This window comes from Malaya genurostris, chromosome 3, assembly GCF_030247185.1.
Source record: "Malaya genurostris strain Urasoe2022 chromosome 3, Malgen_1.1, whole genome shotgun sequence".
In the NCBI taxonomy this organism is placed as follows: domain Eukaryota; kingdom Metazoa; phylum Arthropoda; class Insecta; order Diptera; family Culicidae; genus Malaya; species Malaya genurostris.
The window spans coordinates 70,666,332-70,690,688 of record NC_080572.1 but is presented as its reverse complement, the minus strand read 5'-3'; the positions used below and the strand labels follow the sequence as shown (position 1 = coordinate 70,690,688).

General features: G+C 35.7%; 1 protein-coding gene across 1 annotated transcript in view; it reads left to right on the top strand.

Annotated features, from left to right (window-relative positions):
* The window catches only part of LOC131439654 (uncharacterized), a 211,035-nt gene that overhangs the window by 122,971 nt on the left and 63,707 nt on the right, over positions 1-24,357 (top strand). The window contains exon 5 of the mRNA XM_058610943.1: positions 15,263-15,548. Within this exon, the coding sequence (XP_058466926.1) occupies positions 15,263-15,548 (286 nt within the window). The remainder of the gene's footprint in view (positions 1-15,262; positions 15,549-24,357) is intronic.

Genomic DNA, 24,357 nt, shown 5'->3' with positions numbered 1-24,357 from the left:
ATCATTTTGATAAAATAACTAGGAAACTGGAAATCAGCCATTTTTGCTATTAAACCTTTGTGCCAAACACTGTCGAATGCTTTTTCTATGTCTAGAAGAGCAACTCCAGTGGATAACCCAGAAGATTTATTTGTTTTTATCATGTTCGTTACTCTGACAAGCAGAGATGGCATTTCACCAGAGTTATACACACTATAGTCAGATTTTTGCCACACCGAGGTGCAAAAAACGAAGCACCGCACAAAGAGGAAAGCGCACTTCTTCTCAGTGTCGAATAGACAGCATTTGAGTGTGTGCTTGTGGTTAAAGCAGCTGGCGCGAGTGAAACACATTCTCTTCGCATGAATCGCTCACACGCGCTCTCGTCTAAATACACCCAAGTGACCACTGGCGCGTGATTGTGAGCGAACACTTCTGTGAACTTCAATTAATAGAGAGTAGATCTGGCCTTGCTATGAAAAATTTGCAACGAAAACCGAAAATTTTACGATAAATTGTTTTATTTTGCTGATTTTGCGTGTCCACGCTTCATCTACGAAAACCGTACAGCAGAGTGCTCACCGGCGTGTACACCTCTGTGAAAGTATCTGCAGATCCACCTCAGAGAATTTATTAGCTAATGCTCTAGCACTTTGGTGCGATTCAGTGGAAGAGGTAAAAGGAAATAAACAAACGCACTCATGATGCGTGCACACTTACACAACAGTGGTGTATAAATGTGAAAGAGAAGAGCTCTCGTTGAAGTTGTCAGTGCGAGGGGAGAAATTTTGCTTGCTCTTCGTCACACAGAGGAGATAGACATCTCTGCTGACAAGTTGATGAGTAATTGAATGTTCATGACGAAATCCAAACTGCTCTGGTAAAAAAATTGAATTCTCATTTATATGAAACATCATTCTCAACAAGATATTTTTTTCAAAAAGTTTACTGATAGAAGAAAGTAAGCTAATTGGTCGATAATTTGATGTTTCTGCTGGATTTTTATCAGGGTTTCAGGATAGGAATTACTTTGACGTTTTTCCATCTTTTTGGGAAGTAAACTAATGAAAAACACTTGTTGAAAAGTTTAACCAGGAGTCTCAAGGCAACTTCGGGAAGATTTTTAATAAGAATAATAAAAATTCCATCATTACCAGGAGCCTTCATGTTTTTGAGTTTCCTAATAATTGATTTAATTTCATCATAATTCGTCTCAATAATGTCATTTGGTAATAACACTTGAGTTGAAATATGATCGTATTTCAGTGTGACTTCATTTTCAATAGGACTCACAACGTTCAAATTAAAATTGTAGACACTCTCGAACAGCTGAGCAAGTTTTTGAGCTTTTTCGCCATTTGTAAGAAGTATTTGATTTTCTTCATTGAGAGCTGGAATTGGTTTCTGAGGTTTCTTAAGAACCTTAGAAAGTTTCCAGAAAGGTTTAGAATATGGTTTAATTTGTTCAACTTCTTTAGCGAAATTTTCATTTCGCAAAAGAGTAAATCTATGTTTAATTTCTTTTTGTAAATCCTTAACTATGTTCTTCATAGCAGGATCACGATTAAGTTGATATTGTCGTCGACGAACATTCTTCAACCGAATGAGCAGTTGAAGTTTGTCATCGATGATAGGAGAATTTAATTTAGTTGGAGCTTTGGGAACTGAAAGATTTCTAGCTTCGATAATGTAATGATTCAAATTATCAATTGCTGTGTCGATGTCCGCAGAATTTTCTAAAATAGTTTCATGATCCACATGATTTTCAATGTGAGATCTGTAATCCAACCATTTAGCTCTATGATAGTTGAATATAGAACTAATTGGATTAATTATAGCTTCGTTGGAAAGTCTGAATGTTACAGGAAGATGATCTGAGTCAAAGTCAGCATGTGTAATCGGTTCACTACAAATGTGACTTTGATCCGTTAGAACCAGATCAATTGTAGAGGGGTTTTTCACAGAAGAGAAACAAGTAGGATTACTGGGATGAAGAACTGTGAAGTAACCAGCTGAGAGTTGATTATGAAGTATTTTACCATTACTGTTATTTTGCCTACAATTCCACTGGACATGCTTAGCATTTAAGTCCCCTATTACGAAAAATTTCGATCGATATCTTGTAAGTTTTTGCAAATCGCCTTTAAAGAAATTTAATTGTTCGCCGGTGCATTGGAATGGCAAATATGCTCCAGCGATGAAATAAATTCCATGAATGGTTTCAACTTCGATTCCCAAGCTTTCAATAACTTTAGTATTGAAATAAGGTAAAATTCGATGTTTAATTTGCCGTTGGACATAAATGGCAACTCCACCACCCATTCCAGTAAACCTGTCAAATCGATGAACCACATAATGTGGATTACTTTTCAATTTGACATTTGGTTTAAGAAAAGTTTCTGTCACAATGGCAATACGAATTTTGTGAACTTTGAGAAAATTATAAAATTCATCTTCACTCGATTTCAAAGATCGAGCATTCCAATTTAAAATATTCAAATAATTATTTAACATCACTGTTAAATTTTAAATTCATTATAATATTATTTGCAAATTTCCATCCGATTTGAAATGCTTCAAAAAGTGATGAAGTCGAATTCATTTGGATGATCATTTGAAAAAGTTGATCTTGTAGGTAGATCATTTTATTTTCAGTTATATCGCCTAAATCGACTTCATTTAAAGAAGCGAATGGCATTGAAGGAATATTTGTAGGTAGACTGCCATTAGAAGAAGATGATTTGGCCGGTCTACCTATTAATAAATTGTTTTCGTTAGAAGATGAACTGCAAGGCGGTCCTGTGTTTTGATTATTTACATTAGAAGAAATAGGTGGTAGATTTCTACCTAATATACCAGCATAACTGACATTAGAAGAAGATGATGACGGGGTCGATCTACCTGTCAATAAATTGTTTTCGTTAGAATGCGAATTGGCAGGCGTACCTGTTTTTTTGTTTTAAATTCGAAGAAATCAGCGCCTTAGAAGAATTATGCATGGCATTTGTAACAGGTTTTTGATTTTCAGGTATGTTTTGTAAATTTAAGGTCGTTGATTTGACTTGTTGTCTAAGCGAACGAGCGTTTAAAATTTTTTCCCTGACAGGACATTTCAAATAATTGGATTTATGATTTCCATTGCAATTTGAACATGAAAATTTATCAGTGGTTTCATTCATTGGACAAACGTCTTTTGAATGCGATTTACCACAATTCAAACACCGTATATCCATATGACAATTTTTGGTTCCATGGCCGAAGCCTTGGCAACGACGACATTGCATTAAGTTCGCAATACGATTATGCCGTTTGTAATGTTCCCAATGAATTTTAATTTGGGAAATGAAACGTACTTTTTCTAAAGTTTTCAAATTGTTTATATCACTTCGATTGAAGTGTATTAGGTAAAGTTCATGGGAAATTCCAGAGCGTGGTTTAGAAGTACCATTCGCTCTTTTTTCATAAGTATTGCTTGGGAAGGGGCAAAACCAAGCAATTCTTTTAGTTCATTTTTAATTTCATCAATACTTTGATCATTTGATAAGCCTTTCAAGACAGCCTTGAAGGGTTTGTCTGATTTTATATCATATGAATAAAATTTATGAAGTTTCTCGGACAAATATCGAATAAGACGTTCGTAATCTTCCAATCCATCAACCAAGACTCGACATTCTCCTCTTCGTCCGATTTGAAATGAGACTTTTACTTCCGGGAGAAAAGTAGAAAGCTCAGTACGGAATGCTTTGAAGTCGGAAATCATCACCGTCACTGGTGGCATAGATTGTTGTTTCTTCCCAGAACGACAAGCGTCCATTTTGGGAATTTTTGAAGAATTTTCTTCTATGTCGCTACAATCGGATTCAGGAAGAATCTCGTAAATATTGTTAGACGGCATAGGATCAGCGGAAGAGAAATCCGTCCGTTGTCTTTTATTTTTACATTCAGATTCTATAAGATCGTGAATGTTATTAGAAAAATGTTGAATAACGGATTGTGATTTATTCCGTATTGAATTATTTTTAGCCTTACGCTTGTTGTCTTTCCGGTTGGACGCAGGCATTTTTGAAATGAATGAAATTTTAAATTAAATTAACTAGGCTAAATTAGCCTTCGATTAGACTCCTAGCTAGCCTTAAAAAAAGGCTGATTATTTCTTAGTCACTCTAATATCACTCTTTGTATCACTTAGTCACTCTAATATCACTCTTTGTATAGCCTTGAGAAAGGCTGACTAATTGTTAGTCTTTAAAAAGACTGTTAGTGATTCAGGTAGCCTTGAAAAAGACTGAAGCCTTGAATCAATGAAACTCTAGGTAGCCAGAAAAAATTTTCAGGAGCCAAGAGCTATACGCGTGCGGTGCGAACGACTGTTCAACACCGACTGTTGATATTGAATTTCATTTGCAAATTAGAGAAAAACTGTGCACTCAACTTTTTCGGAAACAGCTTGACCGGTTTTCGCAAACTAGGATTCAAATAGAAGATATCTCAAATATTTTTGAAACATTTTATTCGAATCTGACTTCCGATTCCAGAACTAAGGCGTGATAAGTGGAAAGTTACCAATTTCATGAGTATTTTACACGAACGATTGTCAAATACCGGTAAGGGAGAGTGTTCGGTTACCGGCTCCCTTTTCTTTTAAGCTCATAACTTCTAACTTAGTGTACATTATGCAGACATCTAAACATCAATGGAAAGCTAAAGTCCCTGGCCAACAACTGGTTAAGAAACTAAGTTGATTCATTTGATGGAAAAAAATTGTTATCAATTTAGTAAAGCGTTAAATTTTGCCCATTTTATAAAAGGTGTTCGGTTACCGGCACCCCAAGAAATTTCGCTAAAAATGGAAAAAATACAAGTAAAGACTGCAGCTATTCAAAGAAAAAAACAGAATTTAATCTTTTTGAAAGCGTTTTTGACCAAAGTCTTCATTGTCTGATTGTGACTTCACCTTGGCTCTCTTGGTCGAATATTTGGATGGTGGCGCCTTTGGTATTAATTTGACCGGTCTTCAACGTTTTTTCTTAGCCGGAGCATCTGCTGTATGAGCAGCTAGATGTTTGTCTCGACGGCAGCCTGCATATCACTGACAATTTTTCACGATTTGTCGAAAAAAAAATGGGGTGGCGGTAACCGAACACCTTGGAGTGCCGGAAATTGGTAGACATTTTGTAAATGACAAAAAAATCTTTGGTTGCGAAAATTTTGATAGCATCCGGTATTAAATCACGAAATATATATGTTTCACCTCATAAATATTCAATCCATCGACCTTTCCGATTGATGCTCTTTAATTCATGATACTCTAAAAAAAAAGTCAGAAAAAACTTTTGTATTGATATTCACGTAATTAAAAGTTATTTTGAACGCTGCAAAAAATACAAGTGACTGTTTGCTTCGCAATTCGGCACAAAAAGAACGTGCTGCTATTACACACACACATGACATTTGTCGGATTGACGCTATCTGCTTTCTGTCAAAAGTTACGATGGGGTGCCGGCAACCGAACACCTTCCTCTATGAATGTATACAGTTGCACTTTTTTGACAAGCGAAAAATGCAATCGAAGTCAGTAAAATTCTGGACTTTTCGTGATTGGAGCAGCATGTTTTTTTTACGAATTTCATCATATTACTTCACCTATAAAATTCATAGTTTCGTAATAAAAGATGTTTTCTGTTTTCCCGTAAGAGGAGCATTTTACGACATCTTACCCTAATTGAACAAATGCAGAATAAAAACTGAAACACCGGAAATGCTTCTGGCCAAGCCGACAATGGAAGGAAAGAAAATACAGTGAAATTTCAACAGAACGGCCAACCGCACCATTATTGCAGCAACTATCGTGTGCTCGACACCGCACCGTTCAGGTCCGACATGATGCCGTGTCGTAGGGATCGCCAGGAGCACCACCCCACATCAGCGCCTTCAGTGAAAGTAAATGTAGGTTCAACGGAGTAAGGAAAATGGCGGAAACAAATTGGCAAAAGCTGTTCATGACTTCTACAGAGTAGAGGACGCCTTGCCGGTGCCTAGCCAACGATGGTGCGGTGTAAAGTGTTGGTTCATTCTTTTGATGTTTCGTGTTGGTGGGAGATTAAGGATCTTAATAGTCCTAAAAAGTGAGAATATGTATAATGATGATGAATTTTACAGGGCAGCGGTTGAGACTTACGGTTTTTCACTGAGCATAATTTGCAGAGCTTGCGAACCGCCAACGCGGTAGCGGAAGGAAGAACGTTAAAGAGGAGCCCATTAATACAACTGTTAAGAACCAAAACTTATTGAGGAAATTTTATTCCTTAACCAAACTTTAGAATGAAATCGGTTTCCCTTAGACATTTTTCTGCAAAGAGAAAATTCATACAACTTTAATATTTGAATATTTTCTGAGACAGTATGCTAGATGAGTAAGCTTTTTATGATTTTTGGTAGCATTCGACTCAGTTCGTCGAGTAGGCAAAATGTATGTATGTGTGTATGTGTGGGTACATATGTACGTAACATTTTTTTGCACTCCCTTTTCTCGAATACGGTTGAACCACAGAAAGTTCCTGAATTTTATTCGAATCCGACTTCCGGTTCCGGAATTACATGTGCAAAAATAATGAATATTTTCCCAAGTAACTTTCCTCAGAGACGGTTGAACCGGTTCTCACAAACTTAGATTCAAATAAAAGGTACTATTGTCCCATATAAAGTCCCTGAATGTACAGGGTGAATAGTGAAAAAATTCTTATTTCAAATTACTTCCTCATTTTTCTCAGAGATGGCGTAACCATTTTCAACAAACCTAGGTTCAAATGGAAGGTCTCGTGGTGTAAAATGAAATATCCAAATTTCCTCCGGATCTGGCTTCCGGTTTCGTAATTGTAGGGTAAAGTATTTTAAAAATTTGATACCGTCACTTATGCGGTGAAACAAAACACGTAAAAAATATTTATATTGGCCTCGAAATTACTCGATTCGGTAACCATTGTCAATAGACAATCAAACAAACCAATTCTGGCTATGCTGATTCTCAGTTTCCGATTTCGGAAGGATCGGAAATATAACATGAAATGAGCGATTATATCTGTTTCCGGTTTCCGGTTTCGGAAGTACCTGCGATAGGGGAACTCACTTCGTTTCCTCATCGATGGCCTAACCAACCAGAGTACTGTTTCACTCGGTAGGTTATACTAGTTTATGGAAAAACCTTTTTGTTTTTCAGGAAAAGAATATTATTTTGAAGAATACCACACATTTATATATAAGAACGTGAGAGATATGAGAAAGGCATCATTATACCACTAGGTGGATTAAAACAGTTTTTTTTTGCATCATCGCTCTTAATGACGAGTTGCCATTTCATACGCACTTAAGCTTGTATATCCGGAACCGAAAATAGACTACTACACTTACTTATAGATTTTCATTTAATCCTAGGTTTGTGACAATCAATACCGCCGAATCTTATGAAATTGGAGTGATCTCCGGTTTGGAGTTCACGATCACTTTTTTCTAAACTTCCGTAACCGAAGAAATTAAAATCCGGTATACGCAAAATCAATGTCAACTTAGTCATCGACTAACCAAACCTTTTAAATTGAACAATTATACGGCTAGTTGAATGTATTTCGCTCGATTTTTTAGTATCATTTATAAAATCACGCTCTGGAAAATGAAATTTTCGTATTTATCAGTCTGTAATTCCGTAACTAAAAATCACATCCGGAGTTGTATAAAATTGTAAGACCCTTTATTTGAACCTAAGTTTGTGAAAATGAATGAGCGATCCCAGCGAAAATCGGGTGCACGTTTTTAATTCAATTTGCACATTTTACCTCGTTACTCCGGAACCGGAAGTCGGTCCTAAACAAATTTTTATCACAATCGAACAAATGGCAAATTTTTATCACAATCGAATCAAATGGCTGTGACTTCTGGTTCCGATGGTATAAGTGACGTAACCGACAAAACGTATTGTTTTTTTACCGCGCAAGTTTATTGGAGATGGCTAAACCGATTTTTGAAAAACCTAGGCCCGCTTGGAAGCTATTTGTAGGCCATTAATCAAGTTGGAAGATCAAATGGCTGTGACTTTTGGTTCCGGAGATAGGATGGTACAAGTGACGTAACCAACAAAACACGTTGTTTTTATCGCGTAAGTTTCTCGCGCTCCAACCACGCTAAACCGATTTTAACAAGCCTAGATCCGTTTGAAAGCTATTTAAAGACCATTGATTAAGTTAGAAGATCAAATGGCTGTGACTTTGGGTTCCGGAGATATGATGGTATAAGTAACGTAACCGACAACCGATTTTAACAATCTTAGGCTCGGTTGAAAGCTACTATTGAGCCATTGATCAAGTTCGAAGATCAAATGACTGCGACTTCTACTTGTTTTTTACCGCTCTTACATATAAGGGTGTCAATTTTTTGGGATCACCTCTAATTTCGTAAAGCGCTAGTGCTAAAGATTTTTAGCACCTCGAAAACAGTCCCATTGCAAAATTTGAGCTAAATCGAACATGGATAAGGGGTGCTGCCCGGCGGTTAAGGTTTGAAAATTTTCGATCTTGAAAAAGCACCATAGGATGAAATACATGAAATTTTCGAAATCGAAAATTTTTTTTTTGATGCCAAAAATCTCTAAATTGCATGAAACGTCGAGATTTAGTGTTATCTAAAATTTTTTTTTTAATCGACTTTCTGGAACTTTTGATAGTCCTAAAAAGTCGATATAAAAAAAAATTTTTTTTCGAGATGGGGCCCCTACTGAAGAAATGATTTCCCTTATTTCGTTACCAGGTTTATGAACCTTTGGTAGTCCTTTTATTTTGGATAAAGAGGGGTTAGAAACTTTGCGACTACTGCGATTGATATCGAAGTTTGGGTTGCATTCATGAAGAGTTTTATCTACTTTTTTAATAATATCTGGAAGGGGGTCGGCTCTTTGTTTCCTATAAGGGCCATCATTGATTTTTTGGGTTATCAAATTATCATAATCTCCTTTGTCCATAATTACGACTTTGTTTCCCTTATCAGCCTTAACATAAAATACAGGCTTTTCCCGCAATTGTTTCACTAGTTCTTTATCACCCATATTTTGTTGATTTTTCAGCGAAGTATTTTTAATGATATCAGATACAATAGTTCTGGCATCATTAATTTGAGAAAAAGAAAGAGTACAGTTATTTAGGCCTGTTTCTACGTCTATAATAACTTGTTCGAGATTTACTTTAGAAGAAATTGCATAATTTAACCCAAGATTGAGAAGTTTTGTTTGTTCGTTGGTAACTTTGCTTAGGAAAATTTCGAAACCTTGGGGATATTGTTTCGCTAATTTTAAATGAAGATTATAACATTCCAAAGTGTTCACGTTCAGAATGCTAAAATATTTTTTAGTTGAAGAAGGATGCAAATAGCATTCCGAAATACGTATCTGTATTATAACGTTTGATACAACGTACTATGCAATTCTAAGACTTTTGGCATACATATATTTTTTTTTTGATTTCGAAAATTTCATGCACCTTCCCTCCCATCCACTACCCACCTCTTTTAGGGATTTTTTAAGATCTATGAAAATTCCACTAAGTGGACTAAGAAGGGTTTTCACCTTTTTTTAGATTAGCATCACTCTTCTCGTACAAATAGGCAACGCAAATGTCCAGCGTTTGGTTGGAAAAGTGATGCCTACTATGTGATATGAACAGTGAAGAATGCTTTTGTGAACTACTCGATTCAATCTGAATCAATTGGTGTCAAATATGAGCCCAAATTAGTGTTCGAAATTATTTATTTTAAAAGATAAAAAATATATTTATGAGTCTGTTTTGAAGAAAAAGAAAGGCATTATCACACCACTACACAGTGGTTCAAAAGCGCAATTTCACGCTCTTAATTGATAACAGCAAAGTTGTTCAGAATGATAGACGCCATCTTTTGGAAAATTCCATTTATGTGAGTTAATGAGTCCCCTAAAAGCGAGATAAATATATTATTTTTGCTCAGAGCCAACATAGGGGCTAAGTTACTTCGAGATAGTTTTGCAGAAAGTTATTTCAAACAAATTCGCTGAAGGTACTATTCCCGTAACTTGAGGGTAATTCATGATATAATGTATTTTCTGAAAGTGTTGTCCTAAAACCAGTTTTCATACGAAAATACATATATTTTCAATTTATATGAGTTTTTCATGTTTTACAAAGTTTTTTATCATTTAAGACTACACAACTTTCTCAAACATAGTATGCTGCTATCATTTCAGTTTATTGAAATAGAGCCACTTTTCTCTACCAGAAGATGACATAACTTAATTCGATTTGATGATTGCTTTTTTCAAAAGTCGTGACAAAACAGTTACTAAACTATTCAATTTATAGACTTCAATGTGCAAAAAAATCATATTTTGTGGCAAGTACCATAGTAATGAATATATTCTGAAATCTGATCTGACATGAAGTGAACCTTATCATTGCAAATGTCAAGGACAAGGCTATTTGAAAAGAACATATCTTGCCTGCAGACGAGTAATTCAACCACGGCATGAAAGCTCTTTTGATTTAGTTTAATATGTAAGTAGTCTCATCTACACCTTTCTGCGCCTTTTGATGATAGGCAAGTTTGAATTTTGTAAAAAAACATGAACAATGGCTCTATTTCAATAAACTGAAATGATAGCAGCATAGTATGTTTGAAAAGTTGTGTAGTTTTTAATGCTAAAAAACTTTGTTGAACATGAAAAACTCATATAAATTGAAAATATATGTATTTTCGTACAAAACCCATTTTCAGAAAATACATTACACACTTTAAAGAAAACCCTGTGATTTTACATCTAATTAGATGCACATAAATGGAGCAGTTCACGCAAATTTACGTGGAAGAACATTTAATATTGTGTCTAAAATTCCATGACATGAAATTCATTGAAATAGAAAAAAGAATTCTGATAGCAACCGCCGTGACTTGAATCGACAATCATTGGATCGCAAGTACGTCTGTTAATCGACTGAGATACAGAAGCACAAATTTGCTTGGCTGGTAGAAGGTGCAATTAAATTCATACAATCGCATCTGCTAGCTGAACGCTAGTTACAGTCGAAACAGGTAAAATTCAAGCTCATCTAGCATTAAGTCAATACAAATAAAAATTTTCCGTCATTTGACAAATTAGGTCTTTATGAATTACATCGTATGAGGGATTAAGTCACCTGTAAACTTCAAATTTTTTTGGAGTGTATATCATGAATTACCCTCAAGTTACGGGAATAGTACCTTCAGCGAATTTGTTTGAAATAACTTTCTGCACAACTTTCTCGAAGTAACTTAGCCCCTATGTTGACCCTGAGCAAAAGTAATATTTTTATCTCACTTTTAGGGGACTCACTCACTAACATAAATGATATTTTCCAAACGATGGCGTCTATCATTCTGAGCAACTTTCTACAAAATAAGTCAAATTTTCGAGTAAAAATACCTGGTTTTTCAGTATTTTTACTCGAAAATTTGACTTATTTTGTAGGATTTGTTTTTCCACTATAACTATTTAAAAAAAAAGTTTTGCCCGTTTCAAACGACAGTCTAAATCAGTTTTGGAAAAACAAAGTATGCAAAATGACCTTTTGTGACAAAATATACATATCCAGAAAGTTTCATTCAAATCTGATAAGTCAATAGACAACTTTATTATCCATTGCTTTTAGTGCTAATATAGTCATAATAAATTAACCATTCAAATGGGGATAATTTTTTTGAAATCGGCTGAAAAATAGCTATGATATAGTCAGTCTAATTGACGGTCCAACTTGTTTTATCCCCTAGGTTATCAGAGATTTTCTGTTTTGTTTATGCTTGCTCAGTTTTGCTCAAAATGCCGTCGAAACAAGAAGTAACACATGGCTCAATAAGTCCCATGTAATAATAATAAGTAACACATGGCTCAATAAGTCCCGAGACAACATTTTTTTTGCAAATTTTTTTTTTATTCATCAACATAATCACATTTTAGGGTGATACAATGGTTCCAACGTTTTTCCAATTTTTAATACCATGTTTATAAAAAAATTTATCTTTCGCTTCAAAATAAGCTTCAGTTTCATCCTCATTTGAGCCAAATCTTTTTCCCTGGAGCATTTTTTTTAGATCAGCAAAGAGCCAGTAGTCACTGGGGGCTAAATCTGGCGAGTATGGGGGGTGGGGAAGCAGATCAAAGCCCAATTCGTTCAATTTCGCCATTGTTTTCATTGTTTTATTCATTGCTGTTTTTGTTCCATCGAAAGCAATCGCGGCACCCACTTGGAAAAAACCTTTTTCATGCTCAATTTTTCATGAAGGATAGTAAATACACTTCCATATGATATCTGTGTTATCTCAGCAATCTCACGGAGCTTCACTTTACGATCTTTCATTATAATTTTAGTCACTTCACTCACATTTTCCGGTGTAACGGCTTCCACAGGTCTACCCGAGCGTTCCGCGTCATTTGTGTCGGTACGACCACGTTTAAACTCGGCGAACCACCGACAAATCGTTGCTTTTGATGGACAAGAGTCCGGATAACATTTTTCAATCCATTGTTTCGCTTGCACGGTGTTTTTACCCATTAAAAAACAATGTTTTATCAAAACACGAAACTCGGTTTTTTCCATTTTTTAAACAAACTACAAAACGACTTTACTCCAACCTCGATAACTCAGCTGTTTCTGGTCGGATCGACTTAAAATTCTGACCCGTTTCAAGCAAAGGCTAGTACTCTAGAAAGACGTGGTTACTGGTTTACTACGAGCGCCATCTCTGCTTTAGTCTCGGGACCTATTGATCCATGTGTTATTTCGCGAGCGCGTTATACAGTTCTACAAACTGCACATAAATCTCGGCAAATAGTATACGGTACAACATTTCAAAAGCGAAAATGTTGCGGCTTCGACTCTTTATCATATCCTAAAATCCCCAACAACTGCTCGCAGGCAAGGTAGTGGAAGACCAGCCAAAATTATGGACGCAAAAGGACTTCGTTCTCTTTCTCGTGCCTTCAACAACAAGCAAAAAAAATTCAACTGTTCTCACCAGTACATCTGCAAAACATTGAAAATAGTCGGAATAAAGTGCCGAAAGAAGACACGAGCCCCGGAATATACTGACGTACAGATTTCAACGCTGAAGTCCCAATGCCGCAGGTTGATTGAAAATTATTCCGGAAAAAGTTTTGTTTTGGACGACGAGAGTTATTTTCCTCTTTCGAAGACGCAGATTCCCGGAAACGATCGATACTATTCAACGGATAGTTCTATTGCACCTCCGAACATGAAATATAAGTTTTAACATAAGTTTGAACAGAAAGTGATCCTGTACATTGTCATTTCCGAGAAAGGCATTTCTAAGCCATGGTTCAAGCCATCTGGGTTGGCAATCAATCAAGATGTGTACCAGAACGAATGTTTGAAGAAAATTTTGATCCCGTTTCTTCAAAAACATCATGCTAATGGACAATACGTGTTTTGGCCGGATAAAGTGTCATCGCATTACGCCAAAAAACACAATCGTTCCTGAATACCCATTCGATCCCATTTGTACCCAAAACCCACAACCCGATAAATCTACCTCAGTGTCGCCTAATCGAAGATTTCTTCGGGGTTTTGAGCTCCTTGGTGTACACAAATAACTGAAGAGCCACGAATTGCTAACAGTTGATTGGTAGAATCAAGAGTTGCATTCGCAAAGTTGACATGAAGGCCGTACAACGCTCCTGTTCCGACATCAAACGGAAGCTTCGCCGAACATCCGATTACGGACCGTTTTCAAATGTTCACTATTTTTTTTTTCAACAATGGACAATGTATGTTTAATTTCAATCAATTAGATCATCTTCAAGTATGTTTGTCTTTTTTTTATAGCTTGAGAAAGAAATTCCAAAATTTTAGTTGCCATCCGTTAGAATGGATCGGGCTATAAAATGTTTTCTAATAATAATTTGACCAAAAATGAGAGGAACATTTGTTGAAACCGCAAGCAATTGGAGTAAAAATTTCAATTATTCCCAAAATACAAACAGCGATGCGAAAATAAATTACATCTGATTCATGACAACCGCGGTTGGATCTCCTCCCCCTTCTAAAGAGTTATTAGAGAAACCCAAGAAAAGGAAGAAGTTTTCTATGGTTTATCAGTTTAGTGGAGTATACTAATATTGCTCCAATTTTAAAAAACAACGTTTCATTTCATCATTCAATGAAAAATCTTCCGGAGAGTTGATAGCTTTTTTAAACAACTCATATTTTACACTACAAAAAAGGCGTTGAATAAATATTTCTCAAAGGTTTATTACAAGCCCTATAGTGGTTATGCAATCTGATTAAAATCTTCCCGAGAGATTTCAATTCCATTTTGTCCCTGTAGGCAACATGAAAAATGTTCCGGCAGCTATCGCCTTTCAGCTGGTAATGTATGCAAAGTAAATGTTCTGTCATATCACGATTGTGTGCGCTGCAACCCGCAAATCGCTTTTGCAACAATGAGCGTCGTCAAGCATAAAACGCTGCACGCCCAACAAACTCACCGACGACGTAAGCACGAAACTCCAAACTCGCACCGAGAAATATAGTTTTAAACAGCCACTTTATTAAAATAATAAAGGGATTATTAATATTTATGGTCGAATTTGAATAAAAAAACATTGCAGCTCCACTGGCACGAGCTTATCTCGTTTCCTATAAGCTTTCTGCTGTTATTTTTCGGGACGCTTTATTATTGTCCCATTCCTCCGTTTTCTCGGTGTGCGATGGTTTACTGGCTGTGGTATTTTCCTTCACGGGACTGCCGCCTCTGATGCTGACCGGTCGCAGGGAGCATGTCCAGTCGGTGTTGTATGTTGTTGATGGCGAGCGGTTCACTGAAATACCCGTTTGCTCAGTAACAGCCGTGGGGAGAATAGTGATGGCTGCCGCGTTGATACAACACACTCCGCCGGCACTGACCGGCAGTTGACCAGTTCGGAACCCAGTCAAGTGGAGGATCTCACTTATAGAACTCAATTTCACTACTCAATGATAATCCGAGCTGAAGCGCACACGTATTCGAGCCACGTTTCTGCCTCTAGTGATTAATTATTTCTTCTCCTGACTGACCACACTTTTGCAAGTGACCTTTTTATTTATGGACGGAAACATCGAACATATGGAAGGATTTTTCAGCAGTATTGGCCCCACAGATGGATGGCGTGTAATGTCCCGGTCGAATTGTGACACATAATTTATGTTCCATTCTCCAATGACGACAATTATTTCCATTTCAGGCGTGACCGTGGTTTCCTTCAACCGGAACATCCTGCGAATGGCGATGAAGCTCAATCTGGTTTTTCCACCACCACGATGTCGTCAAGCTCAGCACTAGGTGTTAGTTCATCAATTTCCATAACCAATACCACCGCCGGCACTGTTATGAGAGCAATAATGGGCAACAGCGGAGAGGCGATATTCATTTACATTATCCCGGCGCTGCTGCATCTCGTTGGCTACGTAATCGCAGTTTACATTTACCGCTTCGCCGATAATGAACATTTGCAGTGCTTAATTGAAAGGGTGGGTACATTTGTGGTCGCATGTTGTCGTACACGTATAACAATAACAACCAGTTGTTCGCATTTTGTTCCTTTTCATACCTTGTGCCGGACCTTGACTTCCCGTGTGACGTTCGGTTCTCACGATGCGTATAACAGTTCAGATCATTTGTCGTTAACTTAGGTGGAAAATTGAATCGTTACCATATTTTTTTCAGCGAAACATTTCACTGGCAATAATCCGTTCGGAATCTATCTCGGTACATGCGCATCCATGCGAGATAAATATGAAACATTTTGGAACCTGCGAGCTCTCCGCATCGATGATCGCTCGGCATCGCATTGATTGCTACTTCAGATCATACATTGCATGATATCGCAACTGATTCAACTGATTCAACTCAAGACTGATTTGAAAAAATAAACTGTAAATTATATGAAAATGGTGTCTGAGAAGAAATTGTAGGAAATCAATTGAACACTCTTGAAAAATATACAACGTAAAAGAAATGAATACTTTTTCAAGAATCAGATTACCAACCAAAAAACTAAAATTAGGAAAAAAAAACTTATCTTTAAAAAAAATTGATCTTAGGAGAAAAAAACACTGGCCCTTATTACCGTTCTCACTTCCACTTACATGTCACTTCACTTGATTTTCCCTATTACCAGTATTACGCATAGTGAAGTGATCACTGTAGTGGACAAAACTATTTTTTTCAACAAAATGTTGATGACGTGATGTTCATAATGATATCTAGTGCATCCAAGTGATTACTTTTGTCTCTGAAGTGACCTCCGTAATAAAGATTTACATCCACTTCACTCGATTTTCACCGTGAAGTGATACCGGTAATAAGGGCCCCTATCTTTGAAATTAAATAATTTTATTTTTAACCTCAACTTAAAGCCCACATATTGGTGAAAGTTTGATTGGTGTTAATTGGAAAATGACAATGTTACAGTTAAAACAATTTACCAACACTTGCAAAACTTCAAGTTTTTTGATAACAAATAGTCATTCAGACACCAGAATATAATTCTAAAGATTAAAAGAAATAAAGGGTGTAGCCGGGTTTTCATATAAAAACTGCCCCCAAACAGAAAAAAAAATTTATATACGTTGTTTGAAAGGGTTTATATTGGAGAACATTTTCCCAAAAATTTAGCCCTTCAACTGCCATATTGGTGGAGTTAGGGTGGTTCTTCTGATTTGCATTTTATTTAAAAAAAATTTTAATCGCGCTTACAATTTTGGTACCACTCTAGATTTAACATCCAAAATCAAAGATTTTTAAAAAATAAATCATTCGAAAAACCATGCCTCGCCATCAAATTGTCATCATCCGATGGATACGCATGGTGTTTAGTCCTAAAATCATATATCACATGCCCTTAGAACTAAATACCATGCGTTTCCTTCTACAACTTGAGCTCAGGGCTTGAGTATTGACGTAATTAATAATGATAAAAGAATTGTATTCCTTATATAATTTACACAGGCCCGCACGCCTGACTCGATTTACCAAGCAATGATGTAGGGAATACATTAGTGAATATGTGTGCCAGCGGACGGTTGTAATTCGTTTCTAACTTGCGGGATAATCTGTAGGTTTCGAGGTTAGCTATTAGCAGTCCTAAGAAATACTATAAACCAGATAGAAATGAAGTCAAAGCGCCTGCAGCAAATCCCGAAGACCCAAAATGAACGTATTAATTCGCATCGTCGATTTTATATACAAAACATGTTCTTTTAAACTTAATATTTTCAGTTTTTTGCTATTTCCTGAAGAGGACCGCTTTATTAAACAGTTTCGGAAAATCGTATTTTTTTATTGCTTCAATCGAAATATGTATTAACTATGAATAAACGAGAAACTGAGCTATGTATAAAAATTGAATTTTAAACACTTTCAAAAATACAGTCCATCGAATTTAGTTTCACTTAGTGGTCTTTTTTTGTGTTTCGTAGAGTACTTTTAATCTATTATGTAGTCGTCTCCATACAGCTCAGACTTTGAACACTCTTTGCCTCCATTTGATCGATCCACCTTGCTCGCTATGCTTTCTTGAGCCTTCCGAATGACATTCAAGAACCATTTTCAAATGTTTGCCATCTGTTATTCTGATGACATTCCCTGCCGATTGCAGCTGTCCAATTTCAGCTGTACGTATGATAGGTGGATCTCCAAGCAGCTCTAATGGTGACGTATTACTTTCCTTGTATCCTTATCCGCGGTCATAAATGAATGAATACACGAATTCATCAACCACCACGATATCGTCGCCACACACCATTATTCGAGTAGGAAGGTATTATATTTTAAAGTCTTTTTCTCTCACAATTTTTGTTTCGACGGATTTACTGTCAATCCGATCCCAGTTTGATTGATACGTCTTCATGAGCTTGAGCCGTTTGACTTTAGCTGTCTTGTTGAGCAATTTCAGGCAACTTGGCTATTCATACCATGTGATACAGAACACGAACGACGAACATTTTACCTTAGAACTGATAGTTTTTCAGATTTCGGTTGGATTAGAATTTTCATTGATTTTGCGCTTGGTATCTAGAAATACTTTTTTCTGCAAAATTGAATTGTCCTTTAGAATTTTTACTAAATATAGTTATTATTTGATTTGAATACAATAAATACAAAATAAATGTAAAATGACTTATCAGTTCATAAATAAAAACTTAAAACCGTATGTTAAAATCTAAATATTTTTCAATTCATTAGTTCTGATTGATGTTTCTCTCACTGGTTCTATCTTATGAAAATTTTTTGCTTAAGCCCTGAACACAGGTTGTAGATGAAAACGCATGGTATTTAGTTCTAAGAGCATGTGATATACGATTTTAGAACTAAATACCATGCGTCTCCTTCGGATGATGACAATTTGATGGAGACGCATGCTTTTCCGAATGATGTAAAATCTAGAGTGGTCCTACCAAAATTGTAAGTGCGATTAAAAAAAAATCGAAAATTTTGAACATTTTTTTTCACATGAAATACTGCCCATACTCGCATATCAGTCCCATATCGTTTTTCGCTAATATTGAGTTAGCTTGAGGAATGCAATCCTTCCTCAATATACTCTCCGAAATTTCAATAAAAGTTGAGGGTTTGTTCAGTAAAATGTGAAAAAAATATCAACTCATGTCTGTCCCATATGCAAAGTACCTGCATATCAGTCCCATTCAGTGCAAATTTCAATAATTTCATTTGTTGCAATATTGGAATAGCAAAGGTGTATTACCGATATTTCATGTAATAATACCATGATTTAGCATTAGGTAGCACAATAAATCAAAAAATTTGAAAATAAAATTTTAATCGTCTTTTTCTCGACATGCCGATATTCCATATGGGACTGATATCCAAGTATGGGCAGAATACATTTTGAAAAATTCTGAAAAAAAATCAGAAAGGTTTTCCATAATTCCTAAAATATTCCTGATTTTTCTCAATTTTTTTGCTAAAGAGGCTTGAAAAATTTAAATAAAATGAAAATCAGAAGAACCAACCTAACTCCACTAATATGGCAGTTAAAGGGTTAAAATATTGGGAAAGTTATCTCCAATATAAACCCTATCAAACAGCGTATATAATTTTTTTTTCTGTTTGGGAGCAGTTTTTATATGCAAACCCGGCTACACCCTTTTCTCAAAATAACCTTTCTCCTAGAAGCAGCCATTCTCGAAATATTTGGACATTAAAGTAAAAAAAACTCGTATTTCTGTTAACTTGCACCGTCAAACATTTCCACAACCTTTACTATTTCGTTACTGCAAGGATTATGTTAGCTAATTTCGATAAGCGTGATTCCACTGAAAATTTTTCTTTTTTTCTCCTAGATGCTATTCAGAGCTACTTTTGGAGTAACGATCAGGCAACAATTCATCCGTTTGTGCTTTTTTATAAATAATTTATTTTAGAGTATTGAAAAGCTAAGTTAAAATATTTATTGATACCCGGCGTTAACCTACTAACGGTCGTTCGCCGGCGAAAGAGCTAAGCTGTTGCGATTTAAGAACTCATTTTAACAGTTTTATTTTTCTAAATTCATATGTATGTATAACTACGATCCTACTACACAGTTCGCTTTCACATCTCATCCAAGTCAGTCGATAAAACAAAACCGCTTACGTTCGGGACGGAAGAAACCAAGTACAGTATTGTGTAGTGAACAATAGAACGACTTTGAAATGAGTTAACCAAACGAACAAAAGCTACCGCCGACACGAAAGAATACAATTGTTGTTGACTTCAGACAGTGCAAAATTCGACCTTCGATACGAGAACTTGAAGGTTTGCTTAAGAAGCAAATGCATCTTGACATTAAACGTGTGCTTTTACTTCAATGCAATAAGACTAATAATGTTGTTTATATCCAGTTCTATATAGAGTTGGATGCAATTCAATTCGCTAAAGACAATAATAATGTGCATTATGTGGAGCATGAAAATATCAAGCACAACATTCCAGTATATATGGAAGATAGTGCTATAGAAGTGCGTGTGCATGATCTTCCCTCAAGCGTCATCGATCCTTATATTCGCAAAACTATGTCCCAATACGGAAAGATGCTCTCTATCGAAAAAGAAAAGTGGAAGAACTTTTTCTCCGGTATTCTAAATGGCGTACGTTTATTAGGCATGCGCTTAAAGAGGCCTATACCTTCTTATGTAACTTTCGATCAGGATACAAGAATCCCGTGCAAATCACTTGTTACCTATGACAATCAGATGGCCACATGTCAATATTGCCAAAAAGCTGTTCACTACGGTAAGCCATGTGATAAACTGGACAAGGAGACACCTACACCAAAGGACAACGGTGCTTCCTTCACACCAACTCCAAACAACCCCAGTACACCTGGGACAGTCACCAACAACAGTGAAGCATCCCCTTCAACGAAACCATCCAACGTATTCCCTATAGAACAAAGTACACAAGCTGCAGTTAACAACTTACCATCCAACCAACCAGCAACTGCAAACAATGTACAACAAGACGCATCTACAGCAACTAGCAACGAAATCAACAACAATAGCACCGATGCGGCAATGAGTGACGAGACGAACCGCGAACAAACTGCCCCTCAATCCTTGCAGGAGGAAAATGGAAGCTCCTCTCCCCCTAGAAAAAGGGCGACAACGAGATCCAATACAAAAAAAAATTATCTAAAAACTCAGCTAAATCGGCCACGTAAAGCTTGTACGCAAATTGGCCTGAATAAAATATCTTTCAAATAAAAAAATACGATGCTACTACCACTAATAATACATTAAATTCGTTCGGCACGTCAGTATAGATAAACATAAAAGTGTTCTGCAAACTGTCGAGTTTTGCATTAAGCTGTTCAATTTGAACTGCTACGCACTGATGAGTCAAAGACGAAACGTAAACATATTGAATACGTACCATTTTTTTACCAATTGACAGTATGGTATATAACATTGTATATTTCATTTAGAGTAACTGTTTTCATATTCTTAGAAATACGATTGACCTGTTTGACTTTCATGTCCAAATCACTCGAGAACAGCTGCTTCTAAAAAAAAAAGATTGTTAGGAGCAAATTTATTTCTTCTAACCTTTAGAATTATATTCTGTTTTTTTTTATCAAAAACATAAAGTTTTGCAAATGTAGGCTTTAAGTTTAAAACTTTTCCTTGGATTCGATTTTTGTACAATTTACAGTTTCCGAGTTACCACGGTTTGGAGAATGTGTATGTAAAAATACATACGCCCTTTTTAACAATCAGTCTTGAGTCGAATTCATTTTATATAGATGCCATATAAAATAAATGTTTTGTCATACTGAAAATGCGTGCAAAATTTCATCCGAATTAAAGTAAGTGAATTCTGATGACTTGCTAACCGTTTCTGGAATTGCTTTCCATATAACTGATTCAACTCTCTTAAACCTGTAATTCCGGAACAGGAAGTAGGATCCGGATGAAATTCAAGGGTTTGTATGAAACCATCAGACCTTTTATTTGAACCTAATTTTGTGAAATTCAGTCCACCTGTCTCTGAGAAAAGTGAGTTAATAATTCGAAATTAAAATGTTTACCTTGTAATTTCAGAACCAGTCGTTGGATTAAAACAAAATTCAGGTGTTTTCCATGGGACCTTAACACCTCTCATTTTACCGAAACCGTATAAGATTAGTTTTTATCGATCTGTTGAAATTTCATATTAGAAGGCTGACTAGTTTTTGCCGACAAAATTAGCTCGACAAATCTCCGGAAGTCGAGTTTCTCGTAAAAGTGTTCACAAAAGGTGATTTTTGAGAACTTTTCACTCAAAATAATTGATGTAACTCGATCTAATGAAGAGGTAGAGAGATGACATCTTCAACAAAGTTACTCAATATAAAATTTCCTACAACCCTGCTGTGAAGTGCAATAATTTTCACTAAATTTCTGTTTGAGCTGTTAGTAGAATGTTGTCACTAATAGTACTGTTGTTGTACCGTTGAATTCCACTATGTTATATCACGTCATTACACTCTCACAAAGTCACTATTTTCACAGTCACTATTTTTCCGAAAGTGTATCAAACGTTATAATACATATGTGTATTATAACGTTTGATACACTTTCGGAAAAATAGTGACTGTGAAAATAGTGACTTTGTGAGAGTGTAATGACGTGATATAACATAGTGGAATTCAACGGTACAACAACAGTACTATTAGGAATAATTTTCAAATTCAGACTACAACTTTTGTGAAGACACCAACTACAAAAAAAAAATTATATTTAATAGCAACAATATTTTTGTCTCGTTATTTCCCGTTTCAGACGACCACTGTGCAATGACGTTTTGAAAATCCAAAAACGGTAGGGGCTAACGGATGAAGAAAAAATACCAGTTTTTTTTAAGCAATCATTCAAAACAATTAATTCGAATGTTTTGCATCATACAAATCATCATTCGAACAACATTTTGTATTTTCTCGTGTAAGAACATTTGAGAAATAAGTCATGGGAAAAGTATTTTCGAAGACGCGTTTTCGAAATCATGATTTGCATTGTCCACTGTTTCTCAGCGCAAAATTATCAGAAGTCAAAAAACCCAAGTAATATAATTGTAGTAGATGTTTTTCTATGCCCCTACGTTTTTATGATACTTTTTTTAAATTTATTCTATTTTTGGTGGTTGTTTAAAGTCAAATTTTCGGTTTTCGACAGAAAAGGACGCCATTTTGTAATTGTAAAACCTCCCCCAAGGTAACATAAAACGAAAAGGAAATCGTTGAGGTTGGGTATTTTGTATGTAGAAAGTGTGTGCAAAATTTAAAAACATTTTAACTTTTAAAAACGTGCTTTTGAAAAAAAACGCGGTTTGTTGTCTATAAAATCGAAAGAAACGAAATTTTTTCCTACGAGGCGAATAGAGTCTAGATGAATCTTTTTTATTTTTCTTTGAATTTTCTTATAGTAAAACATTCCAAAACTACATTCGGAAGAATTTTTCAAAGTTCAAAGTGTTCTCCCAAAATATGAAATGAAAATCATTGCAACGATAAGAATATCAGAAACTACAAAGGACAATTTCAAACAGTGTTGATTGAGAGCCATCAACTGGCGGGACACTTAGCTTCCGCTAAAGTAATCTGAAGAATGGAGTTGAATTTCGAAAAATACAAAAAAAATCAAGAATTGTGACATTCTCCCGAAAACAAAAATTAATTTCACCTTTTTTACCTATAACTTACGACAAATGGCAATTATTGTCATGTTTTGGGTTCTTTTAGGCTTAACTGTCAGAGAGAAGTCCTGTACCAAATGTCATAGGAATCGGTAGAGAACCAAAAATTAGAGGGTTGTATTCAAGACACGACCGAGCACAATAACATTAAAAATGAAACGTTTCTAGGGTCTTCATAATAAATACAAAAATTAAGATGATAATGATGATGATACACTAAACTTCACTACACTTCAAAGTTACTTGAAAGCTCAATTTTAGGTACAAACAACCTAAAGATTTAAACCTGAACAAATGAAACTATTTTGTTTTATGATGATAATTTTCGTTTAATTCCTGGTGGGACAAAACTTGTCAGTCACATTCAATGAAAAAGATGAATACAACTTTATACTGAATCCATTTGCGCGCCACCGTTTTGTTCTTATGGTAATGGAGATTTAAGTATGCAAACCGATCCGCTGCCAAATTAAAACATTTTGAAGCTTACAATATCGAATCTTTGGAATCATTTAAATTAGGAAAATCCATTAACAAATCATCGAGAAACAAGCGCTGCACATTAGATCCAAAAATCTATCGCCGATAATTCAAAATTGGCCTGACAGTTACCAGAAAACCAAAATAAAATACTCAATTCAAACCAATTTTTCAATGGTATGCAAATATTGAAATATTCAAATGACGTTATCTCATAAGTTTAAGTTAAATGTTTCCAAATCGATTGGTTGTTGAATTATATAAATCCATCAACAAATGACATGTTTTAAATTGACACCCAGCCTCGGGAAGCGAAGTGTAAGGCATTTTTAATGGCAAAATCGACCAAAAATTTGTTAAATACATGGGATATTTCAAAAGAATCGGAAACCACGCTGATTCGGTTTTTCAATAGCTAGATGATACATAAGATACTCAAGCGAACACGGTGTTGCACAGACAACAGGAAATTTCACCAACACATAATGCAAAAGCGACAATCCGTCAAGTGAACAATCCAGTCATCAGCTCACTGGACAAGCTACTTGTTTCATTCACAGTCAAACATCAACTAGGCAAAGAAATATTGTGCAGCCTATATTTATAGATTTCTCTTCATACTACGCA